Here is a 19,154-nt window from a genome sequence, read left to right on the forward strand (position 1 = left end):
GTGTGTTAATATTACTGATACTTATTTCATAAACGTTATACATATATGAGAGCTAATAGAGAAGGCCATTCATATTGCCACATGTGTATAGATGTCACAATAATCAGGAATTAGATAAAGCAAGAAATAAGTGAACTTATTTGAAATAACAAAAATTGTTTATATTTATTTTGACCCTGGACCACGAAACTAGTCATAATATTTAAAGAGCACCAATTATCTGATTCAACATTTTGTTGTGTAAGTGTGTATTAGTAAATTTTTACAATATGCAAAAGGTACAAACCCCAAAGTGAACAATGACGCGAGTTATCGTCCCCAACGTAAATCTCTTTTTTGGACAACCCAGGCGTCAAAATCTGAAGCATGTTCAAACGCCTTCAGCGTCATTATGAAAACGCGAAGGGTGCCCCTATGCGTCACTATATCGACGAAATGGGAACTCCGTTGCTTTCATGCCAATCCCCCAGCGTCAGACACAGACGAAAGGGAATCCCGGAAGGCGATGCCGCCACGTCACGCGACGATCGGCAGGATCATGCCGCCTCTGGACGGCAACCACTCAACCTCTTTTCCAAATTTTTTACCATTGTCGCTTGGGGTTGGGGTTAGAACGACTTTCTGTTCATAAAATTACATCCTAATCCAAACCCAACTCTAACAATAACCCCAACCAACAATGGCTTAAAAATCAGAAGACAAAAAGTATAAACCAATACTTAAACTGACATCCAAACCCCAAGTCTAACCCCAACCCCAAGCGACAATGGTTTAAAAATTGGAAAAAAATTGAGTACTTACCGTCCAGAAGCGGCATGATCCTGCCGATCCGCGAATAACGTGACGGCATCACCTTCCGGGATTCCCTTTCTAGGCTAGGGCTTAAGCGTCTCGGGCCAAGGGCGGGTCAGGGCCTAGATTTCAGGCCCGTGCAGGGCTCTACTTGAGAGGGAAATCTGGAGCTACAAAAATGTACGGTATGTGGAAAATAATGTGTTTTTTTAACCATAAACCACGCGAACACATTTTATTATACCATATACACAAAATAACATGTTTAGCAATGAAATCGGTGCCATTTAAATAGAGATTTATACATCACCTGAAAGGTAAATGAATAAGCTTTCCATTGACATATGGTTTGTTATGATAGGACAATATTTGGCCAAGATTCAACTATTTGAAAAACTGAAATATTGAGGAAAATCACCTTTAAAGGCGGGGTGCATGATTTTTGAAAAAGGGAGTCACGCCGAGTACCAAAACACACTTGTAGCCAATCAGCAGTAAGGGGTGTTCCTACCAAGGTTATTATAGTTTTGCATTTTTCATTAGTTTTTATTTTTATTTCGTTTTGACTTTTTGTTTTCAAATTCAGTTTAGTTTTAATTAGTTTTTGAAGTGGGTTTGCTAGTTTAGTTTAGTTTTTATTTTTTGAAAATCCTTAGTTTTAGTTTAGTTTTTATTAGTTTTAGTGTTAGTTTTAGTCTTTTTCATAATTTAGGTTATTTGTCAGGGGCAAGATTCAAAAAGGTCAGAAAAAGAATTGTGTAATATTAACTCAACAAAAACATCATTCAATTTTAGAAAATATTAATTCAAAAATAAAACCAGTACATAAAATGTACATATGGGCACAAATATGTAAACAGTCTCAAGTTCAACACTCCACAGTAAGTGCAAAATGTGATGTGTGCCAGTAAAAAAGTTAAAGTGCCAACAGACTAAAGAAGACATACATGAACCGCATGTATTCAACCCATTTTTAAGCCACAACAAGACATTTCTGTCAGAATGTCAGAGACCGCAGTCTGAGACAAGACCATGACAAATAACCAGAGGTGAAACGAAGTTATCTAAAGAAATAAATACTCAAGTAGCGAGTTAGTAGTTACTCTTGAGAAAAAAAATACACACATACATGCACACACAGTATACAGTGCACCATACCATAAGTATCAGGACAGTAAAGACAAAAGTTTGCTGTGGAGACCAAAAATTGGTAAGATGAATATCAGTGTGTCAGAAGTACAGAAGTCACATTTGATCAACCTTTGATTATGTTTCAACACATACATGCTTTAACAACAAAGAAAAACAGCCTTTAATGCTGACTTGTATGTTGTACCCAAATGCAAAACTCAAAAGAAATGGATTAAACTGATACTACACGTGTGAACAATTAATGCATTAGGACACAGTTCACTTGAACACTTCTGAGTTAATGGTCTCAACGTGGCCACATTAGATAGTATTAAAATACAAACGTGTTGTGTTATTGAGTTGGAATAGTGTGCATGTTAAAACAGGTGACATTTCTGTACTTTTGTCTGTTTATCTTTTAATGTTTAGACACTTCTTGACTCCACAGCAAACTGAGGATTTTTGCCTGTTTGTCTGAAAACTTAATGTTGATGTATACAGCTTATAGCTGAAATATCAGACAAGTAAACCGACAGTGTTTTGCATTCAGTTATGCATATTAAAGTTCACTCAGCGAATCTCCTAACATGGTCATCGACAGTTTACACTTACATGAAATACAAACTGATTTTAGAAAATAACTCATGTTTTCTTATGTTGTGAATCTCATGTCACGTGTGTGTGTGTTGTGAGAAGCACTTACAGTACAGTAGACAGCGAATCAGATGTCAATCATCGATGGACTTTCTTCATTCAGTCACGTGTTCACAGTGCTTCTGGAGGTTGCGTGCGTTCAAATGTTTCTGACGACGAACAGCAGGTCGCGCGTATATAATGGCGGGTACACGTGTGGAGTTTAGCTTTTAGTTAAAAGATTAGTAAATTCATATTCACGTAATACAACATTCTTTATGTTCTGCGTGTTTCTAGACACAAGCAAAACCGCATCAAACGATTCAGTTGTTGCAGCGATCTAAACAATTCATTTAAACTGATTCGCCAACCAATTCAAAACGTTTGGCCCGTTTGCTTTGTAAAGAATCGACTCAAAAGACTCATTTATTTGCAACACCTTGTAAGGAATCAACTTAAACGAGTCATTAATTCGCGAATCTGTATGTGACACCGCGTGAGTGAGAGACGCATGGAAAGGAATTTGAAGCGTTATTTGCTCTATAAAAGACAAAGACGAAAACTAAGGACATTTAATCTTTATTTTTATTTTATTTTAGTTAGTTTTGCCAGACACACATTACCGTTTTAGTTAGTTATCGTTTTTTTGTAATGACTCATTTTTATTTTTATTTCAGTTAACGCTAATGTTTTTTCCCACCTAGTTTTCGTTTTTTCGTTCGTTTTCGTTAACGATTATAACCTTGGTTCCTACTAACCAACATTGTTACCTGGGTTGTGTATGTGTGGGGCGGGTCTATCAAAAAAAGGTCCAGATTTTATTGGGGTAGGGGCGTGTTTGTTTAGGTGATTTCAAATATCAACTTCGCCTTTCAGAGATCGTGCACCCCACCTTTAAAATTGTCCAAGCGAAGTCCTTAGCAACACATAACATTAATGATAAGTACATTTTTTATCTATTTACGGTAAGAAATATTTTCGTGGAACATGATCTTTACTTAATATCCTAATGATTTTTGATAATGTTGACACATAAAATGTATTGTTGGCTACAAATATACCAGTGCTACATACTATGACTGGTTTTGTGGTCAAGGGTCACATTTAAATATGAATGTTTTTATTCAATGAAGGTCAACATGGCCAACAATTTAATTAAAAACTGTTTAGTTTGGTGAATAATGGCAATACTTATGACATGTCAACATTTAACCATACACTCTTAGAACGGATGTGTTAAAAACATCACATTAGTGTTGATTCTGGGGCAACACACTAAATGCATTGTCCCAGAATCCACCCGTCTCTTTGTTATTATTGAAACAACACATTTTGTGTTATACAAGGCACTATTATGGGTTATGAAATCAGAAGCAGGTAATAAAATAAACATGAGATTCAGCTGTGAACCAATAGGACATGCTCCTAAAGTAAGCAAATAATCTGAATTATAAACTTTCTCTAATGATGCAATAATTACACATTTTTGAATTTTCATTATAAACAGAAACAAACCCTTATGTAAAACTCAAGGGGTGTACATACAAGTCAATTTTTCAAATGTAAAGTCCTGATGTAAACTCGGATATTAAATATGTTTGTCACCACAGAAAAAAGTGTTATTACCACCCACCCAAATCTGAATGATAAAAAACGCCAAGTAAATAAAATAAGTTATCAAAATTCTCTGAAAAATAAGCAGTATTCTATGCTCTCAAATGCTGGGGGCGTGTCCACTGTCAGTGCCGAAACCACGCCCACTCTGACTCAACTTTCAAATAGGGCTTATTCGATCTACGTCATCAATGTTCGCGGCGGCCATATTGTTGACATAAAACTGTCAGTCTGTCAATTGACAAGCGAGGCAGCGTGGGTATTATACATGGTATTATCGGTGTAATTTTTTTTAAAACCGCGCGATGGTGTGTGGTGTAATACACGGATGTTCTAACAACAGCAAAAAGACCCCGGAATTACTTTTTATGCGATACCGACTGTCAGAAAACATGAAAGGAGAGGAGTTGAACCAGCGAAGGAGAGACTCCCAACAGCAAAGTCTGTCCCCATCATTTTACTACAGGTAACGTTAGGGATATAGGCTCACAGCAAAGTCTGTCCCCATAATTTGATCGCATATGTAAGCAGTGGCTGAAACTGCTCTTTCAAATAGGATGCCATAAATTGAGAGTGTTATTAAATTAGTATTAATAACTATATTAACATAATAGGTCTGGCATTGATACTAGGTAGGGAATTAAAGGTGCAATTTGTAAGATATTTGCAGTAAAATCTCCAAAAACCACTAGGCCAGTGTTATATATTTTGTCCAGCTGATTACTATCAATATCTGTAATGTTTTCTACTACTTGTAAATCGTGAGAAAATTTCCATTCAAAACATTGACACGGGGCAGTGCAGTCTCCTGTCAATGACGTTAATATCCATGTGACCCTTTGTCACCGCCTTTACTGACGTAAACCACATGAGAACAGTGGTCGAGCTCGAAAAAATAAAATGGCGGCCAAGGAAGCGGCTGGAGCACAAATTTAGTGAAAATAAACGTATATTTTCACTTTTTAAGCATTTTAATTGCATTTCTATCGAGAAATTAGTATTGTAGTTTTCAAATATGTGATTAGTTATCACAAAGGCGCTCTCTGTTTTTATTTCAAACACGCTGCCTTTGAAGTGCGTCGGAAAGCCTTTCTCTGAGCGGCCTTCAGGCCTCCGAGTCCGAAGTCATGTCCTCATGAGGCAGCGAGGCCACAAGTCCTCACAGTCCTCACTGCCTTGAGTTTTCGGACGCAGCCAGTGTTGTGGACAAATGCGGAACTATGCGCTTGCTTATGGACTTATGGATATCTCTGTACCGTCTGCCGCTGGTTGTGTCAGCTCCTGTAAGCGGACGGGCCAACCAAACGACCCAAGAAGAGTTTGGAACGAAACGAGGGAGGATCAATTTGGTGTTGCATTATCTGGATAGAGAGAGCTTCACGACAACATTTAACTAGACCGAGATTCTGATCCTGCTTGTGTTTTACGCGATGGGTGAGTTGTTTTGATTCGTAACCCTTCAAAAAACGTATGATATTATATTGATCACAACATTAGTGTGTAGACTGTAATCAGCGCGTCTTCCCGCGGACGATATGAACATCAAAAGGAATTGTACAGCAATATAAATGGTCATTTTAAGACACTTCACAATAAGATTTGTACTGTCAATACATTATGTGAAAAATCATTGTAGATTGTAATTTGAAAACTTAACTCTGAGCTGTGTTTACCATCGAATTTGGACTTATACTGTAATATCAATATGACTAACAATTTCGTTTTGAACATCACATATAAACTTACATAATGAAATAAACGATGTCATCAAACGCAACATTTATAAGACTTGATTACCTTATCCATCAACGTGATTTCTCGTTCTCGTCTGATTGATGGCTAAAGTTAAAGACTACAAATCCCATAATTCCACGCTGCTTCAGAGCGTCAGTAAACAACATCATTGTTTTTGTTTGATCTGGCGCCATCTTTCGGCACATAAATACAAATTGTATCTTTAAGGGCCGTTCACATAGTTTTGAAAATCGTTTTATATTAATAAAACGAATAGCGGAGCTCACACCAAAACTATAACGATACAGATACAATGAACGACATCATTGGGATCACTTTCTGAGCGATTTTCCCACCTGATGAAGGATAAACCATTGATAGCATTAAAATCTATTTGAACTTCAAGTGCACGGCCACTTAAAATGACAGTGAAGCTCATTGCTGAGGTCTATAACATTAGATTACCTCCAGATGCTGTGAAAATTGACTACATAATGCTTTTTAATTTTTTACATTAACTAACTGTTATGCCAAAAGGTAAGAGATTACACAAACTATTAGATTCAGTGTTTAGAGTTACTCGAAACGCAGCGTGTTGAGTTTTTATTACAAGCAATATTAAAGGCAAGTGATTTGCGCGAGTGCCGTGAGCGAATTAGCATAAACGTATTGTTTGGTGATGTGGACAATGATATAGTTATCGTTATAGTTATAATGTGAACGGCGCTTCAGTGCTTGTATGATGAATGCGGATACTGTATGAACGATATAGTTATAAATATCCGGATAAGTTACGGCTGGCAATAAGGACGGATCTTTACTTAAGGCTATTGGGTCTATTTTATATTGTTCTACAATAATCAAGCTCATCTTCTCTTAATACAGACGAGATTAAGCCATTAGGCTACTGCTCCCCTCGACTCAAATCTATGTGCGGCTAGGGGCAGGACACATGGCAGGACAGATGTCATGTCAACAAGATGGCCGCGGCTAGCGACTTCCGGTGTTTGCGAATAAGCCCTATACCGCTGCAACCTTAATGGATATTTTATCACAAAATCAACACAAAATGACACATAATGTATTAAAATTACACATAAAGTGTTAAAAGCTTAACACAAAAAGATTTTTTACACATCATTTCTAAGAGTGACTACACAAATAACACAAAGCAGTTTTCACTGTCATATATGTTTTTTTAAGGTATATATATATATCTGACACTTGGTTTAAAGAAGCATTACTAAAACTGAGCATGTGTGTTGTGATTGTTGTCTTAATGAGATGATACTATTGGCACAGTCCCATGATGCTCTGTTTTGCATGTAAAACTAAACCCGTATTTCTCTCTGCCCGGTTCTGCTGTTCTGTCCTCTAACCGCAGTGGAGTACTCTGGTGTGTATGATGTCTATCTTACCTTCTCTCCTCAACATCTATATTTCTTTATAGCATCCTTCCTATATCAAAATCTTTCATTCATTTTACATTACATACTTGACCCTTTAACTAAAACACATACACTCTAAAACATACTGGGCTGTTTGTAAAATGTGGACAAATCCAACCATGCTAGATCGTTTAAACCCATGATTAGGTCAAATATGGCCAATGATGATTGTTTTGCTAGATAAGACCCTTATGTCTTGAATAGGATCATTTAGAGCCATTTGAAGCTGCATTGAAACTGTAAACTGTTGAGGTCCACTAAAGTCAACTGAAAATCCTTTTTCTTAAAGAAAATACTTTTCTTCTCAACTGAACAAAGAAAGACATAAACTTCTTGTATAAGATGGGGTCATATTTTGAATAATCCTTTAAAAGTTCTTGAACCATACATCCAGACATTTAGGAACCTTTATTTTTTAATAGTGTATACATGTTAGTCCAGCTGATCTTGCTGATGTGTCAGTGGTTTCCAGTCTTCCCAGTATTTCTTGGTCTTTGTGACCTGTTAACTCTCACCTCACAGCTGTCCATTCCTGTTTCACTCTTCATGTGTCTGTCTCTCTGTCGAACACCTGCAGTGCATGCGCTCTCACACCCGAGTCTGCCTGGTAAGACCAAACAGCCGGCTTTTCCATTTCTACCTGTCTAACCTAAAAGCACAGGGCACATAAAATCATCTCAGTCATGTCGGACAGTTTCATCGTTGTGATGAGGCTGCGTCATTCAGCGTTTTTCGATTTTTACGATGTTGTATTTTGCAGGCATGGGTCGAGAAGTGGAGAACCTAATTCAGGAAAACGTGAAATTGTTAGAGACGAAGTAAGCATGATTATTTACTTTTGTGCTCTTTGCTATATCTCTTTATTGTTTGGTAAACGTGTTTTTTTGTGCTTGTGTGTAAAGAAATGCTTTGAACGTGGTGACGAACGACCTGATCGCCCGTGTGGATGAGCTCTCCTGTGAGAAGGAGGTCCTGCAGGGGGAACTTGATGCCGTTCTGCAGGCCAAAGCCAAACTAGAGGAGAGGAACAAAGAGTTTGAGGAGGAACTCAAAAAGTCAGTCATTGTTTTATCTAAACTCTTTAGTAACACAGACTTTAGCAATAAAGTGCTATGATAATCATCAAGCTTTTTAAAATTAATTAATATAACAGTAAACTACAGAAATGGGGGTCGCACACTGGACGAGAAGCGCCACGTCACGTCTAGGATACACCGGGGGATTGTACACTGGGGGCCCGTACCATGAAAATGGCTAAACAAACTCAGGGTTACAGGATTAGTTTCAGGTTGACAAAACCAAGCCAATGTGCAGGCTTTGTTGGTAAAAGCTATTTTCATGGTACCCAAAACCCAGGATTTGAACAAACTAATCCTAAACAAAGCTGGCTAACCAACTAAACCAGCTTCATGGTATAGGCCCTGGAAGTGCACATTAAATAGCGCGAGCTTAGTCAGATAGCGCCTACTCCAAAATGCAAATTGATGCTAATATACGTTAGCAGCCAATGTTAATCAGAGTCACAGCGGACAGCTGCCGACAGCCACCGCCAGGCGCTGCCGGTGTACGTACATTCACACCGCAATTCTCGTCCGGTGTGTGACCCCCTTAAGAGTGTTTTCACTGAATGTTTATCTCTTGGACTTGTTTTTATTTTTCCTGTGTGATTAGTTTGCCTAGTGCAGAAAATGACTAAAATAATTGTGTAATACAGAGTGAAAGCAGAGACAGAAGAAGCCAAACAGAATAATAACAATAAAGAAGATGATGAGGTGAGTATTGATATGTAAGACGTAAATACACCATACATAAACCCATGACCTCTGTAGTGCTACTGATACACTTTCCCAGTTTAAAGGTGTACACAACCACCCTGTCATGATAAAAATCTGCACACTCATTTTTCTAAAAATCCCCGTTTCATGGGACAAGCTGTAAGCGTTTTCTGAGCAAACTGATGTCACTTTGCACAGGCTCCGCCCACAACCGTCCCAAGACCACACTTAGATCACAATTTTTTAAATCTTCTTTACGTTATTCATTATGAACAATAAAGTAATGAACAAGGTCTTATAAAAAACTGTATGTTTTTTGTATAGATAACAGTAAACAGAGAGGAAAACAGCAGCTCATTTGCATTTAACTCTTTCCCCGTGAGCATTTTTCATGATTTTCACAAAAGTTTAATGCCTCCCAGAAATTGCTCTTCTTAAATATATATAAACATACAATATATTAAATGAAAGAACAGACCCTTTGCTTTAAAAAACAAACAAACAAAAAAACATTTCATCCAACCTTCATTAGTTCTCTTTTTATCACCTCTCAAATATGGGTAGGTTTCTTCAAAAATACAAAATTTTGCGCAAAAAGCTGAGATAATTCCATTTTTGTAAAGGACTTTTTATCAGATGCCGAGCGATCCTCAAAACTTAGACGGACATACAGCTGTTTGTCCTTAGGTGATACTTCCGGGTATTATAAGTTGCCACCTGGTGGATAATAGCGGTATTGCGAATTGACGAGATAACTCGTCGATGGCAGGGAAAGAGTTAAAGGGTAGCTGTTATGCCCATTTTTACAAGATTTAAAATCCATCTCAGGTATGCTCAAAATGTGTCTGTGACATTTCAGCTCAAAATACCCCACAGATCATTTATTATAACATGTCCAAAATTACCCTGTTTTTGTGTCTGTACCTTTAAATGCAAATGAGGTACTGCTCCTCACTCTCTTTCCAAAAAAGACAGTAAGCACTTTCTGTTAAAATAAATCTGGTTTGAGACAATAGTATCTTACTATTGAGATATGACAGATAGCGTACAACTTGCTGAGGGCAGAAACTATGGTAATGCAGGACTGTCAGTCAGTGGCTGTGGGTAGGCCTTCATCAGTGTGATGTCACATTAACAAAAGAATTAAAACAGCATGTCTAATGAGACTGCTTTGGTTTAATATGGATTTAAGGGTGGATTTTTATTGTAGGGTGGTTGTGTTCACACACTGCCAACACACACTTATATTAAACACCTTGTAAAAGTGGATTTTGCATAATAGGTGCTTTTTAACTCTCCCCTTATCTTGTCAATTAAGAGAAAACATTTGCATAAATAAAACGTGTACCTGATGAATTTTTATGTTAAACTGCAATACCGCGATTTTCCATTAGACCGAATTTATGAATAAACTGAAGCCAAAACGTTATTTACTCATTTTAAACGCTGTGTATGTTTTGATAATCGTTCCGAATCTGATCTCTAACAAAATTCCTTCATAAAAAAGCAAATTTTTTTTTTAGCTTTTTGCTAAAATGTATTTTTTTTCTTTTAAATACTCTTATTTAAGAGCATATAAGCAGGAAAAAAAATATAGATAGGATGAAACATTTTTTTCCTGTTTTGTTTGTTTATTATTTTTTGAAAGCAAAGCGTTTTATTTGATATATTGCATGTTTATATATTTAAAGAAGAACATTTTCTGGAAGGCATTCAATTTTTGTGAAAATCATAAAAAATACTGGTGCTGGCTGGCAACTTTTTTTTAAAAAAAAACACTGGCGGGGAAAGTGTTAAAGAGACACTTTTTCCTGCACACCCAACAATTGGCTTTTTCAAAATGGTATATTGAATGATCTATAGATATTTGTACCTGAAACTTTATATTCTGGGGACACCTGAGACTAAAGTGCCATATTAGGTGACCTTTAATAAATATTAAAGTGTTTTTACTCTGATTTAATTCAAACCTGATAGGTGATTGCGTATTTCAAAACATTTCGGTATGAACTATTCAATTAGTTCCTCACATATGATTTAAAAATATTTTATCAGTATACCAACCTCTTAAACCCTGAGGACCCAGTCCCGGGTACAAAATTTCGTATTTTGACTCAAATAAAATATTCTTTTAATCTTTAATGGTCCATCATGGACTCCAGTAACACATATGAGATACTGTTTGAAAGCTTAGACTCTCTACTTTCTCCAGATATGCATCACTTTGAGAAATCTTTTACTGTAAGAAAGTTATTTACACTTAATTTACACTATCACCCCCCCCCATAATTTTGTATATAATTTAATATTCACATATTTCATATTTTTCAAATATTACAAACATGGGCAAGTCTTATATCAAACGAAAGCTCTCATTCTCAGGAATAAGGCTACAGCCTTATTTTTGTCCTATTATCAACACATATCCAACAATAGTTGAATGAATAATAAGGTAAAAAATCGTCTTTTGTAAGTTTATGTGAAACTTGAGTGTGGACTGCCTCAGATAGCACAGATAGCCACAAATGATACACCATCTTTTCTCTTAGGTCCTACTCTAAAAAATGAGTCCATTCACAGCATTTTCTTAGGTTGTGTGCATGAATAATCCCTTGTTATTTATTATATGTCCAAAACAAAAAAATAATATTTATATGAAAAATGTATTTTCGGACACTTCAGTAAAATGAAAATAACTTTTGAATGCGACATGATAAAGAGATCATTCTTTTTTTGGGTGTTTACTGTCTGCCGCTGGTAACAACCAGAACTGTCTGCAGTCTGCTAGAGCACCCAGAACCAGAGTTATACACTATCAGAGGCAGTATTTACAACATATAAAAAGAAAATTTGGTGTTTCATCATATAAAAAACAACATAAATAACACTATTTGTCACAAACAGCAGCTTTTTATGTAACTTCAAAGGGTTTTCTTTAAAATGATATAAAGCAATTGCATTTATTCCACTGTATGTGGTTATGGGAGCACTTCAAATGTTTTTAGGCAGAAATTGTATACAAAAAGGGTATTATTCCTCCCATCAGTTGGAGTAAAATAACTTTTGCAGAGATTATGATAGAGAAAAAAATCTTTTTTCCTCTGTAAGCTGGCAATTGCTGGAATCAAACATAACTGTCTGCAGGGAGCTGAGGCACTCAGGGCCAGAGTTATACACTTTTAAATAAAAACTTTAGAAAAAAAACATCAGAAAGCGCCTATTTATTTTTGTGTTTATTAGAGGACTGACATCACATACAACCATGTTTAGCACTTTCAACAGTGTTTTATGTAATTTCAAAGGGTTTCCTGTAAAATGATACCAAACATTTGTATGTAAACCTCTGCATGTGGGTATGGGAAGCTTTTGAAATTGGGTAGGCCAAATCCAGGCGAAAATCCCCAAAATAGCTTCAGGGTGGAAGAAGTTAAAAATGAATAGTTTTTGAGACTTTTCGTTAATGTAGAAATGTGTGATTTTGTGCAGAGCGACGTACCTACAGCTCAGAGGAGAAGATTCACACGGGTGGAGATGGCTCGGGTCCTGATGGAGCGCAACCAGTACAAGGAGAGACTGATGGAGCTGCAGGAGGCCGTGAGATGGACAGAAATGATCCGGTAAAATATTATTACACTCATCGAGTACCCAATAAATATGTTAATAAATATATCTTTTTTATGCTCGGTTTGAGATCAGTTGTGCTACTAATTGTCGGTCACGGTCAGTAAAGTGGATCGGTTTCTCTGCCTCAGTCTGTTTGCTTTTGACTCTCTTACAGTCATGTGTGTTGTTTATCTACAGAGCTTCAAGGGAGAACTCTGAAGTAGCAGAGAAGAAGAGGTCCAGCATCAGGCAGTTGTAAGCATTTGTATCTCAACCGATCCTGAACACACACATGCATTTAAACACCCCTTCTGTTCTCATCCACCTGTCTTTGTGTCCCATCCGCAGCTTTAGTCGCCTCTTCAGTTCGTCCAGTTCCTCCACGACCACCAACACGACTAGGGCTCAGCCGGCCAACGTGAAGTACAACCCGCCCAGTATTATGAAGAAAAGCAACACTTTCTCCCAGTTCCCCAGAGAAAAGTCCAAAGCATTTGACTTCCTGAAAGAAGAGTAAGCAGGAAATGCATTGAGTGGCTCTGTTTTGCTTTTTTAAGTAACCTCTCCACATTGGTACCCTAATCTCAGCATCACAACCACATTCTGTTTACGAACGTAAAACATCTCTCTGGGGCGGTTTACACTTGGTATTAAGATGTGTTTTCATCAATCGGATCACAAGTGGACGAGAGAGACACATTAAGTTTACACCTGGTATTTAAATCCGTCTCTTTTGTCCACTTTCGACCGCTTCTGTGCTGAATACTATGAGGGGGTGGTCTGTGAGACGGTGGGCTAGTCTCTCTGCTGTCATTCAAACCCGAGCGGGAGTAATTATGAGTTTATATGGACGCAAACTAATATTATGTCGGAGTGCACTGCTTGTTTAGCAAGTAAACATGCTGCACAGTGTTTTGTACATGAGTATGTAAGAGCTTACATTGAATTTTCAGCGCAATTGATGAAATAGGATCTACGGACATCAGCCGCTTAGTTTTATCATTGAAAGGCAAAAAATAGCGCTGTTCACTGAACGTTCACGCCAGAAGTCAAAAAAGACGTAAAACTTGTGTTTAATACCTCAGATTAGATAAATGGGCGGAGAGAAGGCAGTCGCATGTGGCTGTTCGAACGCATTCAACCACATGTGCGTTCCGTAACTCCAAAGCGATCCGATCGAAAGCGGTTTCGACCACCTCTGGATGTGGTTGAAAGTGGTCGAAAGTGGACGAGCTCAAACCGTTTTGAACACCGTTTACACCTGGCATTAACGTCGTCCACTTGTGATCTGATCGACGAAAACACATGTTAATGCCAAGTGTAAACAGCCTCTATGTCTCTCTCTCTCTCTCTCTTCCTCTCTCTCTCTCAGTATGGACTCGTCTGGTCCTCTGTCCCGTCGGGAGCAGAAGCGAGTTCAGTACCAGCATGTAAAAGCTCACATGCAGAAGGAAGATGGACGGGTGACGGCACACGGCTGGAGTTTACCTGGCAAATACAAGGTGAGAAACACCTTACATTTACATCTGTGTCATTACAGATTTTACGTTTTGAATGGAAGTGACTGTATCTGCACATATTACACCCATTCCCATTATCTGTAAATATATTATTCTGCGGTTTTTCACAGGTTGCCAATGGTGGTCATGCAGAGAGCAAGATGAATTTGCCTGTGCCGGTGTGTCTAAAGCCATTGGAACAAAAAGATGCTTCTATGAAGGTGAGAACATGAAAGAGTGTAATTTAATAAGGAAAGATAAAGTATAAACAGCCTGATAATGGCAACATATCAAAAAAATGATAATGGTTAGCAGTTCGGTTTTGCAGAGACCTATTAAAAAACGTATCACCCTCAAGCCATCCTCGATGTACATGATTATCTTTTTTCAGATGAACACAATCTGAGTTATATTAGAAAATGTCCTGGATGTTCCAATAATGGTAGTAAATGGTGCTTCAGATTTTAGCCCCCCCCCAATTTGTTTTAAAATCCCCGTTTTAGATTTTTATTTCCTGACTGGCATTTTCTTTTGGTCTCTGTGCTTTCACGGTCGTCACTAAGCCACTACATCTCGTACGCTACATCCTACGTCAAACGCACTCTGGAAGTCGTTACTGGAAGCTAGTTATTTTATTTTATAAAGTTTTAAATATTGATTTTTTACAAAATCATTTTGATTGTCCTCAGAAGATCTTTATTAACCCTCTGAAGCTGTGTGGTTTACGTCCGTGAACGATGCATGGACTTTTCTTGGGCTTCAAGTCAGAAGCACCATTTACCACCATTATAAAGCTTGGCAAAGCCAGGAAATTTTCTAATAAAACTCAGATTGTGTTCATCTGAAAAAAGATAATCATATACTTTACATCGATGGTGGCTTGAGGGTGAGTAAATCATGGGGTAATTTAAATTTTTGGGTGACCTATCCCTTCCAAGTACTAATAACACTAATATAAAATTAATATAAAAACACACTTGATTTATGAAGTATATGAAGGCTTTATGATTTTGGTGAACCAGCTATTTTTGACTATGATGGTCAAACAACTACAGCCAAATTGACTTTTGAGCTGAGTTTGTGTTATGACAAAACTTACCAAATGTGACCCTGTCTGTAAAAAGTCTCATAATCTAATAATGAGATTAGGATCATTAAAGTTTGATTTCATTCATTGATTTCACATTCATTTCAATCTTTGATATGACTTTACTCTGTCGATATTAAAGGGACAATCCACTTTTTTTTGGAAAATATACTAATTTTCCAGCTCCCCTAGAGGTAAACATGTCATTTTTACAGTTTTGGAGTCCATTTAGCTGATCTCCGGGTCTGGCGCTACCGCTTTTAGCATAGCTTAGCACAGTCTATTGAATCTGATTGGACCATTGGCGTCGCGCTAAAATATAACCAAAGAGTTATTTTGCTGATGTAACATGGCTGCAGCAGGCGTAGTGATATTACGCACTCCCCGAAGATAGTCCCCTGCCATTGAAAGTTACTAAAGGGACTTTATTTGGGCACTCATTAATATCATTGCACCTCCTGCAGCCATGTTACAGAAGCAAAGTCCTTGATTATTACGCCAGAATGAGAGTATAGTTCATAGCCATATCTGCTTAGAAAATCACAACTTTTCATTTTCTGTCAGTCTTAGTACACGATGTAACTACAGAAGAGTCAAGTTTTAAATAGGAAAAATTTTGGGTTCTTTTTTAGCGTGATGCTAAAGGTAATCAGATTCAATGGATTGTGCTAAGCTATGCTAAAAGTGCTAGCGCCAGACCCGGAGATCGGGGTAGGGTTGCACCAGTCGTTCGTAAGTTCTTACTTAAACTGGGATGTAAAGTCCAAACTAGAGGCAGTAACTACAAGCTAGTTTATAACTAACTCTTTACTTTATTCAGTTGCACCACCATTTGTTCTTAAGGCAGAACGTAGCTAGTAGGTCGTAAGCTCTCCGTAAAGTAATGCGTTGTCGCATAGAATGACCTCTATTTTTCTTAACCCAGTCACAAGCCTTCTAATGGGTAAACAGGAAATAGTCTGAACAGCACGTAATTTCAAACTCATTTAAAACTCGCCTAAACTGAAAGTAAAAAAGACGTTAAAGCAAACGTTATCGAACTCAAAACATTACACTTTTAATTGAAAATATCTATCCCACACATGGAGAAAATAAAATGAGCATATTTAAAAAAAAAAAAGCGGAGTGTCCATTTAAATCAGTGTTATTTTCTTTAAATTACTTAGGATAATTTTATATAAAAAACTTAAAATTACAAAAAAAAGATTTTAGTTGGGTTTTCAAAGGCAGGGTCATACATATTTTTGTGGAGAATAAAATCTTCTTAGAGGGACAGTTCAACCCAAAATGAAAATTTTCTCATTACTTTCTCACTCTCATGTTTTACAAACCTGTATTTTAATTTCTTTGTTCTGATGAACACAAATGAAGATATTTTGAGGAATGTTTGTGAACCAACCCTATTCACTTCCATAGTATTTTTTTTTACTACTATGGAGGCCAATGGGGCCTCTGATCGTTTGTTAACAAACATTTCTCGAAATATCTTCCTTTGTGTTCATCAGAACAAAGAAATTAAAATACAGGTTTGAAACAACACAAGAGTGAATGATGACAGAATTGTCATTTTTAGGTGAACTATCCCTTTAACCAATGTTCTCTTGGTAGTTATTGTGTGCAGCTGGAGTGAACGTCTCAGGTGGACGGCTGTGTGATGGAGGCTCTGGTGCTTCTGGTGAGGTGTCTGCGATTGAGACCGAGACCTCCAAACAGAGGAAAGGATCTCAGAGCAGCCTGGATCAGCCAGAACAGCAGCAAAAAGTAAGATTTTCCCTGAAGTCACCCAGACTATTTGTGAAAAAGTCTGTCTGAGAATAAGAGAGCATGCACGGGTGATGATGTATGTGTTTTGACAGGAGCAGGATCGGGAGCAAGTGGAGATGTCCAGTCGGGTTTGGATCTGTACGAGTGCTCACTCCTCCACTAAAGTGATGATCATGGATGTGACGCAGCCCTCGGACCTGATCGATAGTTTTTACGTCTGTAACTCGTGTGTGCTGTGTATCGCCAGTGTACCAGGTCAGTCAGACATTCACTCCCCTCTTACTGTACTGTACATTTATTTATTCATTTACATTACGATGATGCTGTAGATAGATAGATGAAGGCATTATAATGTCATTTTCTTTCAGGTGTCCTGGAGACAGATTATCCCGCAGGGGAAGAGATTCCGCAGGACCTGGAGGCGGGGCCAGATATCTTATTAGCCAGTAGCAGCTCTCAGGGTAGCGAGGGTGTGTTGAGTGACGTGTCAGCGGTTGGCTGCAGTGCTGAGGAGTCCAGCGCAGGATCTCATACGGGCAGCTTGGCGGCCAATGATCAGTCAGCCGAACACAGTCCCATCAAAGGCAGTGGTGAGAAGTTTTGAATAAGAAATATATTGTATCTGAGCCTTTTTTCTAAATATGTCAAGATTATGTGTACGTGTAGGTCACGCATGCGCCTTACAGGGAAATGTAGTATGCAGCCCATAGATGCATTGTATTTTGGCACATAGCATGCATCGAACATCTGTGTACACGTATGAGTCAAAAAACGATACTTTGCAAGGCTGTGCAAGTAAAAAAGAGACTATACTCTGGGTTTAAGAAAAACAAAACTTTCTAGCTGGGTTGCATTTACTTTTATGCATTTATTGATGATTTTGATCCCAAATGATGCAAAAGTGCATGATTTTCTTATGGAAAAGTGTATAATTTACTCACCCTTATGCCATCCTAGGTGTATACGGCTTTTCTTTCTTCAGCCGAACACAATTAAAGTTATAATCTCTTGGCTTCTTAGTTTTGTAATGCCTGGATTAGCAATGTTTAGCCTGGATTTCATAGACAGCATCATATATTTACATTTAGTCATTTAGCAGATGCTTTTATTCAAAGCGACTTACAAATAAGAAATGACATATATCATCTGAAGCTAAATAATACGTTTGTGAATAAAAACACTTAATATTATAAACTTATTTAATGATTCTTACATTGCATATAAATGTATACAATACAAAAACAGCCCAGTGCTCTTGGTTTTGGCTAGAAGGGTTACAGCTACAGCCTAATTTTGTGAGATGTTGGGCTTAGGGTTTGGTTTGAGGGTAGGATTATGATAAAAACAGTGCAAGATTTTAATGGTTGCTGTATCCCTTCTAGCCACAACCAGTGCTCTTATGCTGCGTTTGCACCAGCCGCGGTAGAGGCGTCAAGCGTGAGTGATTTCAGTGTTAAGTCAATGTGAAGACGCGTGTCTGAAGGTCTCGCGGCGCGGTTGAGGCATTTGACGCGGCGCGGTAGATGCAGTTCCGCCTGACGCAAATTGAGCGTCTGGCGTGGTATGCGTGAATGGTGCTTTTTGTGCATTTTGCCTTTGACGCGAATTAGCGTCTGATGCCCGAGTTGAAACATTGGAACTTTGGCGGATTTTCGCGCCACCTTAACCAATCAGGAGCCTGCTTGCTGCTGTGGCAGCATCCCCGCCCGGAGTCACTTATTCAACCTGAAGGAACGCTTGATATTGTCCGTAAGCAGTCACTCGGAGCTATACGACACAAGTTCTTATTTCTATAGAGACAGGAATAAAAAGGAACTTGGTTGGAAGAGTGTCAGTGAGGACATTGGGAAACCTTGTAAGTTGTAAATACACATTTCACTTTTGAGTCACGTGACGTTTATCGACTCGAGCCATTTAATTTCCCCTATAGTAAGGTGACCAAATACAAACAGGTAACTCTCTCGATAATGCACAATCAACATCAGACATCTTGCAATCAGACAACCGCATAGCACTTGCCCCTCCCACAAGAAGCGGAGTTTGCTTCTGACGCGCGTCAAATGCTTGCTTTTTC

The 19,154-nt window shown here is 38.0% G+C and overlaps 1 protein-coding gene across 8 annotated transcripts in view; it reads left to right on the plus strand.

Annotated features, from left to right (window-relative positions):
- spag9a (sperm associated antigen 9a) overlaps positions 1-19,154 on the plus strand; it is a 46,778-nt gene that overhangs the window by 14,791 nt on the left and 12,833 nt on the right. For 6 of the 8 annotated variants that reach the window (XM_055194755.2, XM_055194759.2, XM_055194753.2 and 3 more), the window contains 12 exons: positions 7,289-7,300; positions 8,113-8,170; positions 8,255-8,407; positions 9,067-9,124; positions 12,614-12,744; positions 12,929-12,985; positions 13,079-13,243; positions 14,103-14,232; positions 14,361-14,450; positions 16,925-17,077; positions 17,173-17,335; positions 17,449-17,670. In XM_055194755.2, coding sequence (XP_055050730.2) covers positions 7,289-7,300; positions 8,113-8,170; positions 8,255-8,407; positions 9,067-9,124; positions 12,614-12,744; positions 12,929-12,985; positions 13,079-13,243; positions 14,103-14,232; positions 14,361-14,450; positions 16,925-17,077; positions 17,173-17,335; positions 17,449-17,670 — 1,392 coding nt within the window. The remainder of the gene's footprint in view (positions 1-7,288; positions 7,301-8,112; positions 8,171-8,254; positions 8,408-9,066; positions 9,125-12,613; positions 12,745-12,928; positions 12,986-13,078; positions 13,244-14,102; positions 14,233-14,360; positions 14,451-16,924; positions 17,078-17,172; positions 17,336-17,448; positions 17,671-19,154) is intronic. The other 2 variants (XM_055194756.2, XM_055194760.2) reach the window with 1 other exon arrangement.

This window comes from Misgurnus anguillicaudatus, chromosome 19, assembly GCF_027580225.2.
Source record: "Misgurnus anguillicaudatus chromosome 19, ASM2758022v2, whole genome shotgun sequence".
In the NCBI taxonomy this organism is placed as follows: Eukaryota; Metazoa; Chordata; class Actinopteri; order Cypriniformes; family Cobitidae; genus Misgurnus; species Misgurnus anguillicaudatus.